General features: G+C 51.5%; 1 protein-coding gene across 3 annotated transcripts in view; it reads right to left on the reverse strand.

The window, feature by feature from the left end:
- The window catches only part of PDE5A (phosphodiesterase 5A), an 89,859-nt gene extending 71,708 nt beyond the window's left edge, over positions 1–18,151 (reverse strand). For 2 of the 3 annotated variants that reach the window (XM_087816220.1, XM_087816219.1), the window contains exon 1: positions 18,039–18,122. Coding sequence is in view for 1 of the 3 variants with exons in the window: in XM_087816218.1 (XP_087672344.1) it covers positions 18,039–18,151 (113 nt within the window). In the remaining 2 variants the exon portion in view is untranslated. Of the gene's footprint in view, positions 1–18,038 lie in introns of all 3 variants that reach the window. The other variant, XM_087816218.1, reaches the window with a different exon arrangement.
- Between the last annotated feature and the right edge of the window lie 2,950 nt (positions 18,152–21,101).

Consider the following 21,101-nt stretch of genomic DNA (forward strand, 5'->3'; position numbering starts at 1 on the left):
ACAAATAAAACAAAATAAAGCAAAATAAAATAAAAAACCTTGAGTAACAGCTAACCTAAAATTTAGGTTATGTGTAAGACTTGACTTTTTCCAAAACGAAAGTTTACCTTGAAAAGAAAAAACACTTGCTACCACTGTAGATATTTCAAAGACGTTGCCTTTAATAAGAGCAATGCAGTCTCCACTCTATCATCACGTATTGATTACTTTCTCTAAATGGCCAGGATGGAAGTTTGACGATGCACAATGTTGGGGAGTGTTGTGACGCCGACGCTCTTAATCTCTCTGGTTGCAGTAAAAATTGGTATCCCCTCTTTGGAAGGTAACAGGCAATCTCTAACAAATTTAAAAATGCATTTATCCTTTGTTCCAGAGATGTCACACGCGTGACAAGGGAAGGACCGGGTGGTTACTGTGGCGAGGTCTGTTATAGCAAAGACAAGGAGCACCCTAACCCGCACCGGGAGGCTGGCCACATACGCCACGCGGGTTACGCAGCCGAGCACGAGGCAGACACGGAAGACGGCCACGGGCAGCGATGTGAGTCATGCACGGTTTGTTGAGTGAAAAAAGAATGTAGATCGAGGGGAAAGAAGAGGCTGCCTTATTTCTGAGTCGCCACTAAGTCTCCCACTTATGGGATGTTCCCTTATTTTATTTTGGACAAATATGTATTGTTTGATGAATGTATATTATCCTGAAATGTTCCCAGTCTAGGACGGAATGGGTACAAAAGGTAACACAGATATTATAAGGATGACTCCTAATTTCATGGGATGGATACAGTTGTAACAGCTTTTAAAGGTCTCTCTGAAAAGTAGCAGAGTAGGTGGTATGTTGTACAGATCACAAGTATACACCACAGCGCAGAGTTTTAAAAGGTGTGAGTGTCCTGCCCTGCCCGGGGGCTCGGCTGGTTGGAGGCCCGTCCCGTGCACCAAAAGGCTGCGGGTTCCATCCCTGGTCAGGGTGCACGTGGGAGGCAACTGACAGACTCTTCCCTCTTACACCGATGTCTGTCTGTCTGTCTTCTCTTTCTCTCCCCCACTTCCTCTTCTAAACACATCCTCAGGTGAAAATTAAAGGAAAAAAAATAAGTGTCCTAAAGTTTTATAAATTCATGTTGTGTCTTAGGACAAACTTTCCACTAAGAACAAAATACATTGATTAAAATAATGCTGTATCTTAAAAACTTAGAAACGAGGGTGCCATACTCAGGGAAACGTGAGTATAACCCCCAAAACTGCGGCTGGGTGTCAAAGACATCGCTGACAAAGATGCGTGTGCCCGTCAGAGACGCGCAGGGAGCTCTGCAATAAAACTGTCTTGTAAAATGTGAGACAGGAAAAAGCAGTGCGTCTACATGAACATATCTCATGTGACTTTAAAATATGTACATGGAACTTAAATTGCTGAATCAATATAAAAATAGGCCTTTTATCTATTTCAGCTACAAACCTAAAACTTAGCCACAGTTTCTTACTTGATGAATGGAAAATGGCGAATTATTTTTCTTTTTTAATTAAACCACCTACTTGCGAACTCCATATGGATGTCTACACAAAGAGCTTAAAATGCAGGGAACGGGATTCCTAATGTCCCACCTGTCACCCGGTCAGTCTCACTCCCTGCCAGTCACCAGTCACCCGGCCAGCCCCACTCCCTGCCAGTCACCAGTCACCCGGCCAGTCCCACTCCCTGCAGTTCCCTCATGTTAGTAGAAGTAGCAGCACTTTCTCCCCAGCTGCTCAGACCAAACATCTAGGACTTACTCTAAATTTGTTGCCTTCAACTCTCATGTCCAGTCCAAGTCCTGCCAACTCCACCACCCAAACCTTCCATCCCAACCCCTTCATTTCTGCCTCCGGCCCTGCACCCGGCCCGAGCCCCACCACGTCCCACCGGCCATGGCCACGGCCCCTGGCTGGTCCCTCTGATATTATACCTGCCCCTTTCAATCCACTCTCCACCCAGCAGCCAGAGTAGTCCTGTCACGAAGTAGCATCTGAACTACTATGCTCGGCTTCTCCCTGAGCTCAGAATAAAACCCAAACTCATTGAAACCCCCACCCCATCCCTGTCCCCACGCCGGCCTCCCTGGAGCTGCCCAGGCGCGTCAACATCTAGCCGTCCCCAGTCTGGGACCCTCTCCCCTCCCATCACCTGGCTGGTCACAGCCCCCACGCCCCTGCTCAGAGGCCCTCCCTGGTCACCCACCTAACGCGGCCTCCAGCCCAGCACGGGCCCACTCCCCCTGAATTCTCGCTATCGGACGTCTTTCTTGGTTACCATACCCTGGCACACCGTCCGTCTGCTCCGGCCAGATGAAAATCCCGTCAGAGCTACTCGCCTGTCTTACCACTCAGCCCTGCGCTTAGAAGACGCCTGTCGCATGGTTTGTCCTCAACAAGCATCTCCTGAGGAATACATAAAAGAAGGCTCCCAACTGAACTGCATCACAGGGACCCCAGTCTCTGAATATCCCAGTGCTGCCACATTTGCTGCAGAAACTTCACCACCCTTGCGGGGGAAGCCTCGGGCCCTGCAGTGCCCAGCGTGCGTCTCAAACAGCCGGTGCTCGCCAGCTCTCCGCTATGCGTCTTCATTGCTGTGTTGCATTGTCTCACCATGTTCCATTTCCAGGTGTCTTCCGGACAGATGAACTCAGGGTTAAATGACACAGGGGCTCAGATCCAGGACACTGTCATTCAATCAACCAGTTTGACCCACAGCAGTCACAGGGGCAGGGCTTCTCATGACCACATTTTTGGTTATCTGAGTCCCTGGAGTTGCGTGTGCGCAGGAAAACATATGGTATGGTCACATCACCACGGCCGCTTAGGAATCGACCACAAGTGAAGGGAAAACATCTCGCCTGCCTCTGTCCCCCGGCAGCCCTGGGAGCCTCGCCGGGCACAGCCCACGACCTACGTGGCTGGCTGGGGTGGGCCCTTCCTCTCCCGATGACTCTCTGTACAGGTGCGAATCACCTGAAAATGGAAATTAAAATTCTTTTGCAAGAGGCAGAGTTTCTAGAAGGGAGCAGAAGTGATGCTGAGAGCCATTATAACGTTACAGAGCGCCGCTGGCAGTTAAGGGTTCCGCCCAGTTAAAGGGCGGCTACCGAGGGAAGGAGTGATGCACGGATACTTGAAACAAGAACTCTATTCAAATAATCACACTCTAGGTTAAGACAGGCCCTTGGAAAAACCGAGGAAGTCTCCAAATATTGCTTCAAGGACACTATTTTGGGGGGAAAAGACTCTCTTGGTCCTGCTGTAGAAGTCAAATGTGAGGTAAAGGTATTGTGCATGGCACAGTTTTGTCGGGAAATTAATTGTTTATTCTAAAAATGGGCCCAAATTTTCAGAATAACCTGAACTCTTTTAAATCTAAAATAAATTTACTCTCATAATCTGCAGTTCCATGACAGGCACTGTCCTGGGCGCCAGGGATCGCTAATGAGCGGCCCCAACCCACTCCTCCCAAACTGGGGTCTGTTGTGTCCAGAAGTTGATGTATATACATATTGGACTCTGTCGCCACGTGAAGTTAAATGTAAATGCATATTGCATGAATAAAGACGGAGAAGGTGACTGTGAGCATGTCAAGCATGAAGGAAAAAGCGGGGGGATTCTAGAGGCCAGGCAGGTAGTGGCTCCCCTGGCCTAGGACAGCATCTCTCTACTTTCCCTCCCTCTTCTTCCCTGATTCTACGGCATGTGGACAAGTATTTACATTCAGAACCCCAGGGAAATCCCGGTACCACTGGGCATTACGGACCCAAACACCCTCTGCCATGCAGCAGCACGGCCAGGAATCGAGCCCAGGTGTCCCACCCCGAGTCTTGCGGCCCCTGAGAACATCGACGTTTCCGATGCAGCGACTCCTGTCCTGCGAAAGGCTCTCCTCGACGTCCAGCTGCCTCCGAGAGCGTCAAAGTCAAATTCAAGCCCACGGGGCACAGAGAACAGGATCCCTCACAGTAACACGTTCGCGAACTTAATTCTTTCCCGCCACATCGTAGCAGGGCCACGGACTAAACCTCGGGGTAAAGCACCGTCTCCAGGACTCAGAGAGCAAAGATGCCTCAGGACGGGTCCACCTCGGTTTCTCTGAAAGCAGTCACGTGTTGTGATCTAAAACAATGCACCGAAAAGAATACACCATAAATGCGTTGGAGAGGAGAGGCGCCCTCAGAGCTGCTGACCGAGCAGAGGGAAACTCGGGGCACCCAGCTGAAGCTGGGCTTCGGAGAAGCGGTGGCTACTCCTGTGGCATCGTAGGCTCCGGGAGCAGAGGGCGGGCGTGCTGGGGGCGGCCACCCTGGGGCTTCGGCGCCCCCTGCCCAGCCGGCGCTGCGGGCGCGCACACGGCCGAGGAACGGCAGCCTCCGTGCGGCGTGCGGACGAGCTCTGGGCTGCGGACCCGCCGGTCCTAACGTCATCGTCTCAAGAGCATGGGGGACCCTGGGCACCGGCCACACCGTGGCCCCGTGGAGAGTAACTGAACCTTCCGAAAGCTCTCGGATTAATAAAATGTGCAATCAGGTGCCCCCTTAAGTCAGGCCTTTTCATGCTACTCTCAAAACCACAGCATTTCATAGAGAAAAGCTGCAGCCCGCTTCTGAAAGGGCGGCTGCTTCCTAGGCTGCTAGCAGGCCTGGGGGCTGCGCTGCCAGCCAAGCGCCCCAAATTCTAACCTCCTCTCGGCTTTGCTATTGACGGGATATGTGACCAGCGACGGACAACTTTCTTCCCGAGCTTCAACGTCACCCTCCATGCGACGGGGAACACGGGCCTCCGCGACTCCCCCTGGAGGGCAGGGCGCGGGGCTGGCTGTCTCCCGCAGGGCGGAACGTGGGGACCGCCACCCGGGTCCCGAGAGTTGTCAGGAGGTGATTCCAGCCGGGGCCCCAGACCACACACCACGCGGGTGGGAGACTGAACCACGGCAGCCTCCCTGGAGTTCAAAGCCGGCGCGGCCGCTGTGAAAACGAGCAGCCGTCCCACAGTCCCCACAGCGCTGACATCGCAGCAGGCGGAGGGGACCTGCGGTCAGTCACCCCGCTTAGCCCCTTTCTGCCCCTCAGCTTCCTCGCTTTGAGGCGAAAGGCCTCCTCACTTCTCACTCCCGCACAGGGCGGCGGGTGAGTGGGGTCCGTCTGTGTGCCCGCATTTCCATGTCCTCCTGCAGGGGAGAGGCCTGTCTCCTGCACCTGCGGAGGGGCTGGGGAGGGAGGAAGGCTGCCCCTTTTTTCACAAAGTTCTGCCTCGAGGATGAGGGGAGAGAGGGAGGGGAAGGGGGAGGGAAAGGATGGGGCAGGATGAGGGGGAGCCTGGGGGGAGAGCTGTACTCCTGGGGTACAGACCACAGGCTGATGGCCTAGCGGGTCTGGAAATAGGCCGGCTACACCCACCCTGAGCGCTCAAAGTCTGTGGCCAAAGCTGAGACTTCAGCAGGTCATGCTTTGTGGACGCTCACTAAGTCCCCCCCATAAAGAAGAGTCACACGGTTCCTCCACGTAAGTTACAGTAGAGTCACCTGAGCAACTGCAGCAGGGGACACACATTCCAGGAAGGTGCCCTGCGCTGGGCCACAGCCCAAGGGACTCGATGCTGTCCTGCCCCAACAGGCAGCTCCTCAGTAGGCACCGCACTCCTGGGGCGCAGAGGCGGGCGCCCCTTCCAGTCTCAGGGCTCTTACTGAAAGACAGCAGGCCCTGCACGCTTGACAAGAGGCCCCGGCCACGGGAACGGCCGTGAGACCCGATGCCAAGAGTTTATAACCGGCAGGACGCTGACCGTCCCACCAGGACCATTCCCTCTCCTCACCCAAATCGGTTTTACTGTCCTCCAGTCACTCCCTTCCTTATTCCATTCCACAAAAAATGCCATATCCCGTAAACGAGCTGAATCACACACCTTTTATAAATGGGTGAATTGATTTAGTTTTGTTTTAAAACTCTGACAATACGTCTTAAAATAACCGAAGAGACCCAGAGGGTAGCAAAGTCAATGCTGGGAGCTCTCCCCCCCAGTGAATGCCACCCGAGGTTCCCACCTGCCCATGCCACGGCCGCTCCCAGGGCCCTCCCCGCACCGAGCCAGGGAGGGCCCCGGAGGTTGATATTAATTAAAGGCAGGAAATAAAGCCATCGGCGGCTGCCAAAAACTTGCCGTGAGTTGCCATAAATGCGACTTGAATTTTAAATCTCAAATCTGTTTAGATGATGAATCCAATCAGAAGTGTGACTTTCTGCTCGACTTTAAGGAATGCAGGAACATTTAGGAATATCGGGGAGCACTTTAGGGAAGACTCTTGCAGCTCAAACTGGTGACGACTGGATATGGAAACTGGTGTCGTGAAGAACACGTTCTGATGTCACGAGGCTCCTTCAGGGGACTGACGGCCGGGCAGGCGGGTGCCCTACAAACCCTACAGAAGGACATGAGCTCACCGCCCGGAAGGCCCAGCAGCCAGGCGCAGCACCTGCTGCGGGAAGAGGCCGAGCGTGGCGTTTCCAGGGCCTGGCTTGGGCGTCTGCAGCGACGCAGAGGGACGAGTGGGTGCATTTGCGAATGAGCGTAAAGACCAAAGGGATTCTGGGGGCTAGGACGCGTACAGCGTAAACTGTCACTGTTTATAATGGCTGTAACGAAAAGTTTATTTCATGGGAATGACACACAGCAGAAATACGGGGCTGTATATGCCATTCTGTGCATCCTGCGTCACTCTGACAGTGACAGCCTGAGGCAGTTAACGATTACGTCTAATGGTGGTGGAACAGTGCTGCCTTCGTGTGGACAGTCAGCTAGGTTCGAGTTTTATACACTGGGTACGCGTCATCTCCCGCTTTCTAGAAGTTTTATATGTTGATTAGTACTACTCGTTGAAAAAAATGAACGGTATATATGCTGTTATGAAAACTTCCTCCCTTTTCCAATTTCTCATTTTCACTCAAGATTAATATAAACGTATCAGAGGACCTAAAACCACAGGCATAGCTTGTGCTCTAGAAATTTTACCCTGATCTAGACCAGTCACAGCTCCCCCACGTGCCTGCTGCCTAGAAGTAATGAGCAGAATGTGTGAAAGCTTCTGACCCGACGGACGCCAGCGCTCACGCAGCGTCTCAAAGGGGATTAGCCAAAGGGATACGCACAGCATGTGCAAATGCACACGCAAACACACACGCAAACACACACGCAAACATGCGCAAACACACGCAAACACACGCACGCGCAAACATGCTCAAACACGCTCAAACACGCGCACACGCGCGCCTCTGTCCACAGGGCTCCACCCAGCACTGAGCTCTCTTGCCTCCAAAGCTGAACTGCTCGCTCATCTTACAAAACAACTCTTGAAAAAGACCGAAATGCCTTAAAACACATATTCAATATTCCAGATGTCTTGAACAGGGAAAGCACTTAAAAGTACTTGCCTGGGTTTTATAGGCTATTTCTTGGCACCTAGAAGAGTAAGGAGGAAAAAACTTATAGGGCAAAGTAAAAATGTGATATAAACGTAACTCTTAGGAGTTAAAAGCGTTAGCTGAAACCTACTTGTAAAACTACTAGTTTAAAGTGCTCTGTACTCTTGCCTAAAATAAGGTATCAGAGGACACAAATTCTTTGAACATAAACTGTACTTAGGGTATTTGTGTCCTAACACTAAAAATATAATCGTAACGGCCGAGTACCTAAACTTTCAGCCACTCTCTTTTCAAATGCCATTTGAGAGTTCCCACTTTTTATGCTCTAAAGTTATACATGGAAACTGAACCGTCGGGCAGTCCCTGGGCTCATCACCCGGCATGTGCGGCCCGTCAGAGCCCTGGGGAAGCCACAGCCTCCACCGAGTCAGACTCCGCAGGGGGCATCCAGGAGCCCCCGCTTTGCCCCGTTAGCTTTACATCGGAGCGCCCGTCAGCGCGCGGGCAGGGCCCTCGCTGCGAAGGACTGGGCTTCAACCCCAGGACTACTGCTTGGGTTTGTTTCCAAGGACATGCTTAGAGAGAGGAAGGGGGAGAGAGAGAGAGAGAGAGAAAGAGAAACACTGACGTGAGAGAACATCGGCCGACGGGCTGCCTTCCATGGGTGCCCCGATCGGCAGCGGATCGAACCTGCGACCTAGGTGTGTGCCCTGACCGGGGACAGAACCCACAGCCCTTCGGTGCCAAGGACTACGCTCAACCAACCGAGCCGCTCTGGCCGTGCCCAGAACTACTTCTTCAGAAGGTGAGACCTTAGGGACATTATTTATTCTCCGTGTCAAAGGGAGACAGTGGCTCTACCCCCCACAGGTCTCTTAAAAACTTAAAGGAAATGATGCATTTAACGGACAGCATGGAGTCTGGTCCCAATGTTTAATGCACAATAGTTATTGTTTTTAAGTTAATTGAACATTAAATGGAGTATATTTTCAAAAGCACTTTTTTGGGGTAAATATTAAAAGAACTTATTCAATAGGCTTCTACAGAAAATCCAGATGTTAGCCATTGCTGCTTCTTAAGCTCCTCATTTAAATGCACTCACTTGTCTACAGAAACACTCATGTTAAATAAAATGTTTTAATGTAAGAATTTTCTCAAAATAGGGAGTGAAATAGACTCCCCAGACCAATAACTACACTTACACAAAACATAACTTCCTGAATAATACAGAAAGATTAAGAGCCTACCATTTAGCTGAGAAAAATAAATGCAACAATGTAACTTGGTTTTTTCATCACTACTTCGAAATTAATTTTTTTCCCCAAAAATAAGTTACAGATTTGGGGACAGCTTTTTTCCAAAATATCAAAGACACAGTAAAACCGACAACAAATGTAAGAAAATACGCAGCAACATTTCGTAACAACCGTAATTCTAAATGAGGACAGTTGTAACTGGATGGCTTTGAAGCTCACTACAGGAGACCTGGGGTTAGAGCTGGCCCACTTAGCTCCTCCCAAGGGGCTCCCTGGGGGACATTCTGCAGAAGGTTGACACACGGGCCTCAAGGATGGCCACAGAGCAAGTCCCTTGAGCAGCAGCATTTGGGGAGAGTTGTGAGGTCCCTCAAAACAGCAAAAAGTCGCAGGCCCTGAATGATCGAACACACAATGCATCCTCGAGCTGGAGTCTGCTACTCAGAAGCCATCCCTTTTCCTTTCTCTCCCATGCTTTTTTCACCAGTCACGTGAATTAATCACTAAGGATTAGAATAACAAAGCGTGTACAGCTTCCTGTCCGAAAAGGGCTGCTGGGTAACTTCCTTGGCCATCTGCTAAAATTATCTGCAGGGAAAACACAAGTAACGCACATAAAGTCTCATGTTAGATATTTTTCCTGCTCTTGGATTCTAATTTTAGGCAGTTTTGGTCACATTATTTGCATAATTTGACTCGGATCCACTACTCATGTTTGGATAATACTTAAAGAAGGCAAGTATTCCGGCTGAGAAGTTGGTTCTGCTCTCCTAGTGAGAATCAAGGGTGCCTGGAGCTCAAGGGGGATTTTGAGCTCATTTCTGAACTTCTCTGCCCCGATTCCTCACTCCTTCTTGTTTTAACGCCGAGGTGTCTGAACTTGGGCCAGTCACAAAGTTAGTTAACAGCAAAGCTGGGAATAAATCCAGGCTCTGGCCTCCCATTCCAGCTCCCTTTCCAGCACCTTACAAAATCCACAGAGCTTCTGTTCAAACTGTCAATAAAAATTTGTCTAAAAAATGAGAAAGACACGTAAAGTCAGTAAAATCACTGCTCTGTTGTCCTGGTCCCCCTTACCAGGATGAGGGGGTGGCTGTCGAAGTGTGTGATTCTATCTGGGGCACTGGCAATTCCCCGGGCAAAACAGTAGACAGCTGAAAGCTGCTACTAAAAAAGAGAAGGGAGTCTAGAGTATTTCCTTTAGGTTTCTTAAGCTCCCTAGGAAGTAAATGCTATTATTTCCATTTCACAGAGAGGGCTAATAAAGTCCTGAAGGTCGTACTCTTAGAAAGAGGTGGGCTGGTTTGCAGCTTGAATCTGTCCACTCTAGGGCCCTTCACCGTCCTAATAGAAATAACTGTCAAGGAATGTAGAACACTAGCTCTCAGCCTTGTATTGGTGCCAGCCCTTGGGGGGCGTTTGGGTCACAGAGATTGGGGTGCTCCTGGCATTCAGGGTCTGGGCCCAGGGATGTTAAACCTCCTGCAATGCACCCAGCAGTCTCTCGCAGCAAAAACTGTCAGCAGCAATGCACGGCATCGCCCGGGAGAAGCAGCAGCTTGCAGGAAGGAAATGCTAACATACAATAGCAGGTGTAAATGCAAAGGGCGGTCTGGGGCACACCTCCACGGACAGCCTCCGAATTCCCCGCTACGGTGTCACAGTGAGGCGCTCACGTGGGTCTGGCATGGGAGGGAAACGAATGCTCTGCCTAAAGTTATTTAGTAGCTCCAAGCTTTCTCCAGCTATGGAAACATCTGAGACGCTCGCTGGAACCAAACATAAAATGTAGACTTGCTTCATATGGTTTCGCATTCGAATGTGACCGAGAGCTGGAGAGCTGGAAGCGACACGCTTGGTGATTTTCCATGCATACGCTATCCCATGCGTGGAAAATGTCCCTTAAGGGAAAACCGACTGACATTCGAAAGAAAACAAGCACTGAGAGCCGTGCTGTAAATACGTCCACTGATGTGCTTTGCAGCTTAGATACGGAGACGGCTGGACCTGCCTCTCGGTCTGAGGTCTGGGGGGCCCTGAGCCGGCGAGTCAAGTGTGCCGTGAAGATCTGTCCCCTTTTCGTGGAAGTATTTTACTTTCGTGTGTTCACACTGATGACAATTAAAACCAAAAACAAGTGGAAGATGTGTGCGTTGTGTCACCGAGATGACCACCTGTGCCAGGTACAGCCCCGCAATCCGAGCACTCAGGTTCCTCCCCGGTTGCACCCAACCACTCAGCCCCTCGCCCTGGGGTACAGAGAACGTAGAAGAGGCCGGACCGTGCAGACGCGCTTCCAAACCGAGCACCACCGCAATGACGTGCTCCAGGGGTCAAGCTTCCTGGCTGTTCAGAGACCCAGTCGGGGAGCTGCAGCGGAGGCGGCCGACCTCAGGCCTCTGTCCGCCAGTCACGGCCCCCATTCGCTGCGCAAGGTGACTTAGTGCATGCTGCCCATTGGCATTTGGTGGGAGTTTTTTCATTTTATTTGTAATTAACTTATACATTTATTTTGGTATTACGGTTGCATACATGCTGTAACTATGATTAAATTACACTAATCTTAAAAATTCCATGTTTAGCCCACCAGTGTGGCTCAGCGGTTGAGCACTGACCACTGATCCAGGAGATCGGGGTTCGACTCCGGTCCCAGCACATGCCCGGGTTGTGGGCTCGATCCCCAGCAGGGGGCTGCAGGAGGCAGCCAATTAATACCTCTCATCATTGATGTTTCTGTCTCTCTCTCTCTCTCTCCCCTTTCCTCTCTCTGAAATCAAAAAATACATATTTTTTTAAAAAGTGAAGTGTCTTTAAAAAAAAATCCACATTTAAATAATGTTAAAATGAAAGGAAGTCCGCACTAGATATGGCAGCAGTCTGGGGCTTCGGGTGTGCCCTCATCGATTTCTTTGGGAATTCCCCACCCCCAAGGACATATCACACTATGGACTCCTTGTCTCGACAAAGTAGTCAGATAACACTATTCTGGACGCAATGATGGGTCCAGAGCAGCCTGTGACACAGCAAGGCCAGAGTGACTGTGATGAGGGATATGGAAAAGAGGGCACTTTAACATCAGAACTTTAAGACCATCATAAACTTGCCAAAAAGAAACTTTCCCAGCACATGAAGAAGACAGTGGGAAAGTGTAGCCAACACAGCACAGTGCCCAGGGGTGGATGGATGGATGGATGGATGGATGGATGGATGGATGGATGGATAGATAGATCAAAGAGATATACAGAGAAACAGCAGGATCTTGACAAGATTATGTCATCAGCTGAATTTCACAGCTAAACCAATTCCCAGGAACTTCCATTACGTGAATCAGTTCTGTGAGTTCAAGTAGAGTTTCTGTCACTTGTGACCAAAAGCTTTCTAACTACTGTAACGGAGACCAACAAGAATGTGTTTCTTTAACAAGGGTGCATTACTTAAGTTTGAGAAACACTGGATCGCGTGATCCCCTCTACCTCTGAAAGTCAACCATTTGTGTGTGTGTTTCAATTATTTCATCAGCTGAAAAGATCAGGGTCTTTTCCTTCCTTATAACTTCAGTATAACTATTCAATAGAGAACAGAAATGGTGATTCTTATTATTTTTAACTATCACTAAGGATATGGTATCGAATGGGGCTCTTCGGTATCTCAAGTTGGAATGTAACAAAATTATTCAGAGGAAATAATATGCAAAAATGCGAATCTTACCTCACAATTCAGACTAAGGGGGAAAGCCTCTACGAAGACAGAGGCCAGCAAGGCACATAGGATTTTAAAAAGCATGTTCACCTCAAACTGAAAACCAGAGACAACACACATTCGAAAGCTTTTCAGAAAACTTAGCAAAACGATTCTTACGAACTTAACACTCAGTTTGCTTTACCTGCTTTAAAACATGTGCTTGGCAACAAGTATAAATCCTACCATTTAGAGAAACTGAATGACACACTTACATCATAAAAAACATGAATATTATTCAAAACGAAGTGAGAATACCCCATCTGTTCGTAAGATTACAGAGCTAAACATCAGACCAGTGACTCATGTGGGAAGACTTCCTTGAGTTTCTGCTCCGAGGTAGGCGGCTCACGGGCACTTTTTACTGAGCGTGACACTGTCACAGGTGTTTCCAAGGCCCATCCGTCAGCTGGAGCACCGGTCAACTGACCTACATCTGTGCAGCTAAACTAATTTCACAGGAAGTCCTGCAGAGGCAATAGCTGGTCTGCATCCTAAATTCAGAAATTAGTCATTTTTCAACCCTCCAACTGTCAATCAACGCAGGGATTTACTTGATTGTCCACAGTCCTTACCAAAGGCTTTTATCTCAGAAGAGGCCTGTATCCCACAATCAGCTCTGAGAAGGAAGAACAAATTGAACCCGACACAACGGGTATGGGCTTAATTAATAATTAGGTTGAAAAACATTATGGGGATGGACTAAAACCTACCAAGCAGTTCTGTTTAGCCTTTTCAATTACGAAAGAAATCTATCCTGGGCATTATTGAAATGCACTAGGAGGCTCAACCAAAGTTCTAAGATAACTTGTGTTTTCAAACCTGGAGGAAGGGGACCCTGGTAGAAGGACGCAGTCTGTCATCCGGTGACGGTGGTGGTACAGCCTTTATGTACACAACTTGAGAGGAGTTTCAAGTAATTTTAAAAGAAATGATATCCGAGACCAGAGTCAAATCATCTACTTAGGCAGAATTATTTAAAAAGAAAATTGTTGCCCTGGCCGGTGTGGCTCCATGGTTAGTTAGAGCGTTGGCCCTCGCACCTGAGGTGACTGCCGGTCAGGGGCATGCATCTGGGTTGCAGGTTCGATCCCGGGCCCGGTCAGGGCGCATGTGGGAGGCAACCAATCGATATGTCTCTCTCACATTGATGTTTCTCTCTCTCTCCTTCCCTTCCTCCTTCCACTTTCTCTAAAAAAATCAATGGAAAAAATATCCTTGGGTAAGGATTCACACACAGAAAAAAAAAAGAAAAGAAATTATTACACAACAAAATCAAAGTGCTACAAACTGTGAAGATATGATCTTGCAAAAATACTGGCGATTTCTATACATCTTCACACCACAAATGAAAAAAAAAAAAAATGCTACTGAACGGCACCGCAGCCTGTTTAAGCTGGTGTGACACTAGGCCAAGAGAGTGACCTCAAAATAGCCATCTCTGACCAGCTGTCACGGCGCTAATTCCACGGTTAGGAAGCATGCTCTTGTCCTGCGGGCTCCACCTGGATCTGAATGTGCAACCTGGAGGCAGGAGGACCGTGAGGAGCAAACGGGAGGGGCGCCCGCGGTTCCCACGCAGTCCCCACGAGCGCTTCCAGGCCGGGGGGCAACCTAGAGGTCACTGCTACGAACGGTACAAGCAAAAAGGTCACTACTGCGCCAGGACTGCCATGGTAAAACGCAGGCCGGGCGAAAGGAGGCTTACAGTTGTGAGTATGAGAAAGAGAGTTTATTCTTGTATTATTATTTATTAATTACTGCATTATTTTCCATACAGACAACTGTAACCCTACTTTTGCCCCACCCTGTATTATAACTAATGTCAAAATCAGACTGAGCCCCTGCCCAGAGCTTTATTCTCTTCAGCATTAGTGACCGCTTAACAAAATATTCTTAATAAATCATTTGTCAGAAAATTGTGAAGTTTACATTCCTATACAGTTACACAAACAGTCATTTTTAAGAGTTCACAGCAATATTTATTTTCTATCCCTCATCTCTTTCAATATAAATACTTTATAAATACAAATGTTACGGCTTTTAGAGGTGAAAATCTATTACAGAAGAAAGAGTAGAAAAACAAAGGAAAAAGGGAAAAAGAAAGAAAGACGAGCCGACACCGGGCCTGGACACTCGCAGTTCAGCCAGCTCTGCGGTGTCAGAGACCAAGCCCAGCACAGAAAGCGACAGGCGAGGGGAAAACTTCTGTTTCTGGACTTTGATCCGAGCAGCCATAAAAGCTTGTCCTCACTTAATATCTCCGCGTGTCAGGAGATGCCAAATATTCCCAAGCTTTTGCCTAGTACAAAACAAAGCAATAAAAAGCCAATCGTGCAACGCCTCCGACACTAACGGACTCCAGCGTCGCCCGGGATCAAAGAACTGGTTAGTGGCGAATGAAAGGTAACATTACTCTAACAGGCTGTCAAGAATAACAGCAGCTGTGAAGGTGGCATTTGCGGGGAAGGCGGCACCCGAGCATGCAGGGGCATCAGAGCCCGCACTGTACCCGTCAGTCTCCCCGGCCTGTGGGGCCAGGGCAAAGTTGCCTCCCATAGTGAGGGCTGGAGCTTTCCATGCTGCGGTGACGTCGCCAATTAATTTTTATGCCAACAGATTATGCTATGAACTGCTCGACCGACACTCAAATTCACATACGCAGGCTGTAATTACTAACCAGCATCTATTTCTATGCCCCAAGGTATAGCTTTCAATGAGTTGCTTCACTCTGCATTTGAAGACAGTTTCAGGAAACAGTGTAACAGCCGCCTAAGGGCTTTCAAGGCCGCCCCAAGTTCACAGGCGCTTAAAGGAGACTCGAGGAAGGCCAGACCTCCGCTCGGCTCAGTGCCTGTCCTGGGTGCAGATCACTGGGTCTGGGGAAAGGACAGGGGCAGGCCTGCCTGTCAAAGAGTCTTCTGATCAAATCGAAGAATGCAGAAGCAGTTCCATCGTCACGCCTGCTGACAAGCGCAGACGACCGTCTCAGGGAATCCAAATGCACTTTAAAACTACTGTTTCATGGGTTTCCTGCGTCACCTACAGTATTTACAACATGTAAAAAAGGGGTGAAAGCAAAGTAATGTGAGCTTCTACTTAAAACACAAAATCTTAGCTGTAAAGTTAAAATGTCTGCAGTAAGTTTGTACCGTAACCAAGTGAATCACGCTGAGTTTAGAAGTTTGGCAATTTTGTGAGCAACTACTATCCAACCTCCAAATACCAATCCAAACTGGACTCTTGTTTTATGAGGCACCCCTGGCTACATACTGACGGCTTGCAGCACTTTGCAACTCCTAAAACTGAGGGCCTGAAGCACTCGAAACTATTTCATACTTTCGTTTTCCAACTTGAACTCAACATAAACTCTTCTCTCAAGAGTACACACACACACACACACGCACACGCACACACGCACACACACACACAGGTCACAGAAAGTGTGCAGCCGACCATCAACATCAGCTGTCCCATAAAAACGGACAGCTAAGTGAGAAAAGTATAGTCTCGGATGATCTAAATCTTACACGGGTGAGCATAGTCTTGAGAGTCAGGATTTTCATCCTATGCCAATTGAGAGAAAACGTAACGTGAAAAGAAAGGTAACAAACATTTTCCACTTATTTTCCTCTAACATACCACTTCCAAAGTTCCGGCGGGCTCAGAAAGGCAGGCGCTGGTAGGTGTAACTAGTTAAAAACAGCAGCCCCAAGCAGCTCACTTTTGTGCTTAAGTGGAGAGGGGGAAAGAAAGGGGCCTTTAGGCTGATTTGCAAGACAAGTAACTTTTTCCTTTCCACTGCTAATAATCTGCCTAAAGAACACACGCCCCACACTTAAAAAATCAGCGGGTCCCCCTGCCCACTCCCCATCCTGTGGCCGCAGCTCACTGCGGGCGGAGGGTGGAGTGTGCACGGGTGGCGGGAAACTGGACAGGGGGTCCGGGAGCAGCGGGCACCTCTGACAACAGTCGCCCAGGGCGATGGGCAACTCCAGAGCTCGCTGGCCTCCTGCTCCCCCCAAGCCCTCCGAGGGCCGTGGGAAGCAGCCGCTTTCCGTTCAGGATTTACCCTCCCCGCGCTTCAGTTTGGGGTTTTCAAGGGAGAAGGCGAAGCCGGGAAGGGGGCTGACTCTCAGAGGGGCCGTAACTAACCCGGAGGATGAGCTCTGTCCGAGCCATCGCCTCTGGGAGAAACCTTGACAGTGGTCAAGTCGACCCCAAAACCCTGGAGGCCCGTTAGGAGAAGGGGTCGCGGAGAGCCCGGCCTGAGACTACAGGTAATGGGTACCCCGCAGGGAGGCGGGAGGTGCAGATGGCTCGGGGTCCACTGTCCGCGAAGCACCCGCCGGGGACGGCCCCCCACCCAGCCCCGGCCCGCCGCGCCCAGGGAGTTGGGAAGGGGGTGCTGGGCAGGTACCTCGTCCTGTCTCCAAAGGGCAGCATAGCAGACGCGGGAAGGCGCGGTGCGGCGGCGGAGCCCCGGCCGACCCCGACTCCAGCAGGCGCGGGGGCGACGCCGCCGGTGCGGCGGGTGAGTGGAGCCGGCTCCCTAGCGCCCCGCCGCCCGTTCGCCCCGCGCCGCGCCGCCCCCTGGTGGGGAGCGCCCCGCACAGCCGCGGCTGCGCGCCGGCGGGGGGAGCCCCACGCCCAGCCCGGGCCGGCGCCCCCACCATCACCCCGGCCCCGCGGCCAGCGCCGGCTCCGGCCCTTCCCAAAGGGTCGCCCCGGAGCCAGCCCGAGCGCGCGCAGGAGCCCCGTGGGCGCCCCGGCTCCGCACCGAGTCCGCGGGCTAAGGGGACCCGCCCGGGACGCGCTCTCCGCTCCCCTCCCCGCCCCTCCGCTCCAGCCTCTGCTCCTTCCAAGTCCCGCCAGCGTCTCCCACGCGCGCCCTAGTGCCCGGGGCGCGGCCCCTCCCGGGGGACAGCTGCGTCCCCGCCCGCCGCGGCCCTCGGCCCTGGCTCCAGTCCCCGCGGAGCTGGCCCTGGGGTCGCTCCGGCCGCGCGGGACCCGCCCGCCCCGCGTTCACTCCACGCCGCGCCGGAGCAAGCGAAAGGAGGTGCGCGGGACAGCGGGGACCGGAGCGGGACGCGGCGCCAGCACTCACCCGGGGAAGGCTCCCGCGCGCCGCCGCCCCGAGGCTGCCCCGCCGCCGCGCCCCCTCCCCGGCTCCCCGCCCCGCCGGGCCCCGGCGCGGGAACGGGGGAGGAGCGCGGCCGCCGGGACCCGGCTAGGGACGGTGCTTCCGGAGCTGCAGGGACGGGGCTCAGACTGTTTTGGTTTCGCCTCGGAGGCTCCGGGCTCCGGGAGGTGGCCAGGGCGCACGGGAACCGCTCCCCGGAATGCGGGCGGCGGGGGCCGGGCCCAGGGTCATTTTTGTATTTGAACTTTGCGAGCAAGTTGGACCGAATCCCACGCTTGGGCGTTTCGGCTGCGCTCGCCTTAAAGTGGAGGTCTCCGCACCGCAACAAGACCGGGACCTACTTTAAAATCAAGGCCCGGGACCCGAGGCTGCTGCATGGAGCGGGGAGGGGACGATGCCCTGAGAGATCAGCCCCGGGCGGGCTCCGCGCCGCGGCCGGGCCAGCCGCGGGTCCCCTCCTTACCTGGTGGCTTTCCTCACAAAGTAAGAGAAGGTGAAGTCCCAGTGATCGTCCAGCCACGCTTCCACCGAGTCGTGGTCCCGCGGCCGCGCGGAGCCGGGGCCCGCCCGCTCCATGCCCGCGCCGCGCGCCCCTGCGCCTCGCGGGGGCCGGTTCCGCCCCTGCCGGGGTCTCTCCCTGGAGCGGCGGCCTCCGCCCCGAGACCCTCCCCCGCGCCTGGTCGCGTTCGGGCAGCTCCGGGGCGCTGCGCGGGCGCCGGGCCAGCCCGCAGCCCCGCCCCGCCTCTCCGGGTCCGCGCTCCAGGTGCGGCGGGCGGGGCCGGGGCGCAGCCGCGCCTCCGGAGGTCAGGCCAGGGCCGGCTCCCGCGGCCTCTGAAGTCCCCGGTTCCGCGGCAGCCGCGGCGGCGACTAGCGAGCTCTCCGGAAGCCCCGTGGCCACGGCCCGAAGGCAGCGCGCGGCCGCTGGGGTGCGCTGCGCACCGAGCAGGCTCCGGGTCGCCCGGAGGTGACGGGTGTGTTCGCGAGTGTCCCTCTCTAGGAAAGGGGAGGTCGCGACGTGGAGGCCCATCCCCAGCCCAGGGAGCCGTAGCTGGGGGAAGGTCCCCCGAGAGGAAGAGGGGGTGCCACCCTGGACGGTTTTCCTCGGGCCTGGAACAATGAGCGTGCGCCTCGCTCTGCTCCAGCCAGGCGCCGGAGTCTGGGAGCAGGGGGACTTCACCTGGGAGCGCAGCCGGCCGGCGCGCCCGGGACGCAGAGCGGGGGGCGTGGGCCTCGGGGACAGGTCTGCGGGTGACTTCCAGCACGGCCTTTCCTGTGCTCCACGTGAGTAACAGCAGCCATAGTCATTGTAGATTAAATGCCTTTGCATCAAACACCTTTTTCACGAGGTGGAAAAAGACTTTCTGTAAAGGAAAGGGGTGCACTGCAATAGCCGCGATGGCTCGTGCGTGGAGTCAGCAAACAAGGTCGTCTGGGTACAATCAGAGTAACTTGAGACCTTACGGCGCTACTGACACAGCGCAGAGCTGCCAGTTAGCCCGATTTTAAATTAATTCGTCACTATGTTTAACTGGAATGAACTCCCCCCTCACCCCCTTCAAAAGTATCCATTTGAGAGGGCTCAGCCTCCCTACCCTGCCTTGTCCTGTCCCGATCATGCTTCACAAAAAGGAATCTGTCTTGCTCTCCTCTGTCCTCATGGCCATATCCCTGTGCACACCTGCTGTTTTAATCTGGTGTTTTTTTTCAACGAATTAATTTTTTGGCAGAATTAAACCTGGGCTTGTGAAGGACACTATTAGCAATGGTAGACCAAAAACAATTTCGTTACATACATTTTAACAAACTCCTTTCAAAATGTTCTTGGCAACAGTGTAAGAGATTGCTACTACACAAAAACACATAATTAAATTTATAATACGAGAGCTTTTAAAATGTTTTCCAGTCCCTGGATGCAATGGTTGATCCCTCCTGCATTAAATAAGTGTCCTTTTGTAACTTCAGCCTCTCTGAAGCTCTCCTGCTGTAGGCAGGTAACCACGACGCCCAAACTGCAAGCAAGCAAAGCAGCCGAGAGTGAAGTGATGCGTGATAAATTATATTGGATTTTAAATGACCAGAAACCAGGGAGGTTTCTGAAAAATTGCTGCAAGAGAAACAGTTCATCGGGCGCCTCAGTTCTGAGCCCTGGAGATGGCGGGTTAGGGGTCAGAGGGAAGGCCTCTTACCTGGGGCGAGCTTATCACAGAGGATTGGGGGCTGCCGTGTTTCAAACAAACTGCTGTCTCTGGAAGACTTAGATAGCGCGTGTAACAATACCTCTTGTAACTATAAAGTACTGACAGGGAAGCCTGTTCTGAACAGGCTTCTTGCTCCCAGCTTTATTCTTTATCTCGACCTGCTCAGTTCTTTTATGTTGCAGCGTATCGGTACAGATTGTACTAAGCATCATCTCGAATCTTCTTTTCGAAGGAGTTGAAGAATAGTAAATAATGAACACCAGCAAGAAATAACACGAGGAAAGCTGAACGTCATTTGCCTCACACAGATGTGCAAACACTTTACAGGAAGCCCTCCTTACTCCCACCCTGCGAGAGTGAGACCCCAACTCCCCAACAACCTTTCAAGGTTCTGTGGGATTTCGCTTTTATCTGCCTCTACTGTCAGAGGTTTGGGTTATACAAGTAGAAAACAACAAAACCATGGATGATCAAATTCCTTTTCCAAAAAGCATAACACAAATTGTAAGAGTCACATATCACCTACCTTGCCTTTCCCCCCAAAATACCATCCTTGTAACAATCCTATATATTCTAGGCTTGAGAAATTTGAGTATATTTTGCACATAAAAGGGGATCCAGGCTTCTCACTGTTGAGGGGGAAAGATTGGGAGGTACATGGTGGTGTTGAAATGGAATTGGGGGTTAAAAATTCAGTGTGTGTGTGTGTGTGTGTGTGTGTGTGTGTGTGTGTGTGTGATGTGGGGGAATCCCACACGACAAGGAAATGCAGGCAGTTTCCAAGAGCTGTGGGCAGCCTCCAGCTAACAGCCTATAAGGAGCCTGAGTCAGCAAGAAAGTCCCTCAGTCTTATAACTGCAAGGAACTGAATACTGCCAGCAACCCTAGAAGCAGGTATTTCCCCAATCGACCAACCCTCGGTTAAGACCGCAATCCCAGCCAGTAAGTTGACTGCAGCCTTGTGAGATCTAAGCAAAGACATCTTCATAATTGACATCTTAATAATATCAAGTCCTACAATCCATGAACATAGTATATTTATCCATCGATTTCAGTCTTTTAAAATTTCTACCAGCAATGGCTTAGAGTTTTAATGTCTATACCTTGCCTGTATTTTGTTAAACTTATATATACATATACCAGCTTTGTCACTGCGAGATGCCGGAAGCGATGACACTCCAGTAGCAGTGAGTACTCTCAGTAGCCATGTCTTGGTTACTAAATACCATTCTTCATTTTAAAAGAAACCAGGAGTCTTTGGAGAAAAGATCCAGGTCTGGGACAGGGAAAGTACAAAATGTACCTGGAAAACCTTGTTTTGCCGGAAA

Source organism: Miniopterus natalensis, chromosome 4 (genome assembly GCF_054644295.1).
Source record: "Miniopterus natalensis isolate mMinNat1 chromosome 4, mMinNat1.hap1, whole genome shotgun sequence".
Taxonomy (NCBI): Eukaryota; Metazoa; Chordata; class Mammalia; order Chiroptera; family Miniopteridae; genus Miniopterus; species Miniopterus natalensis.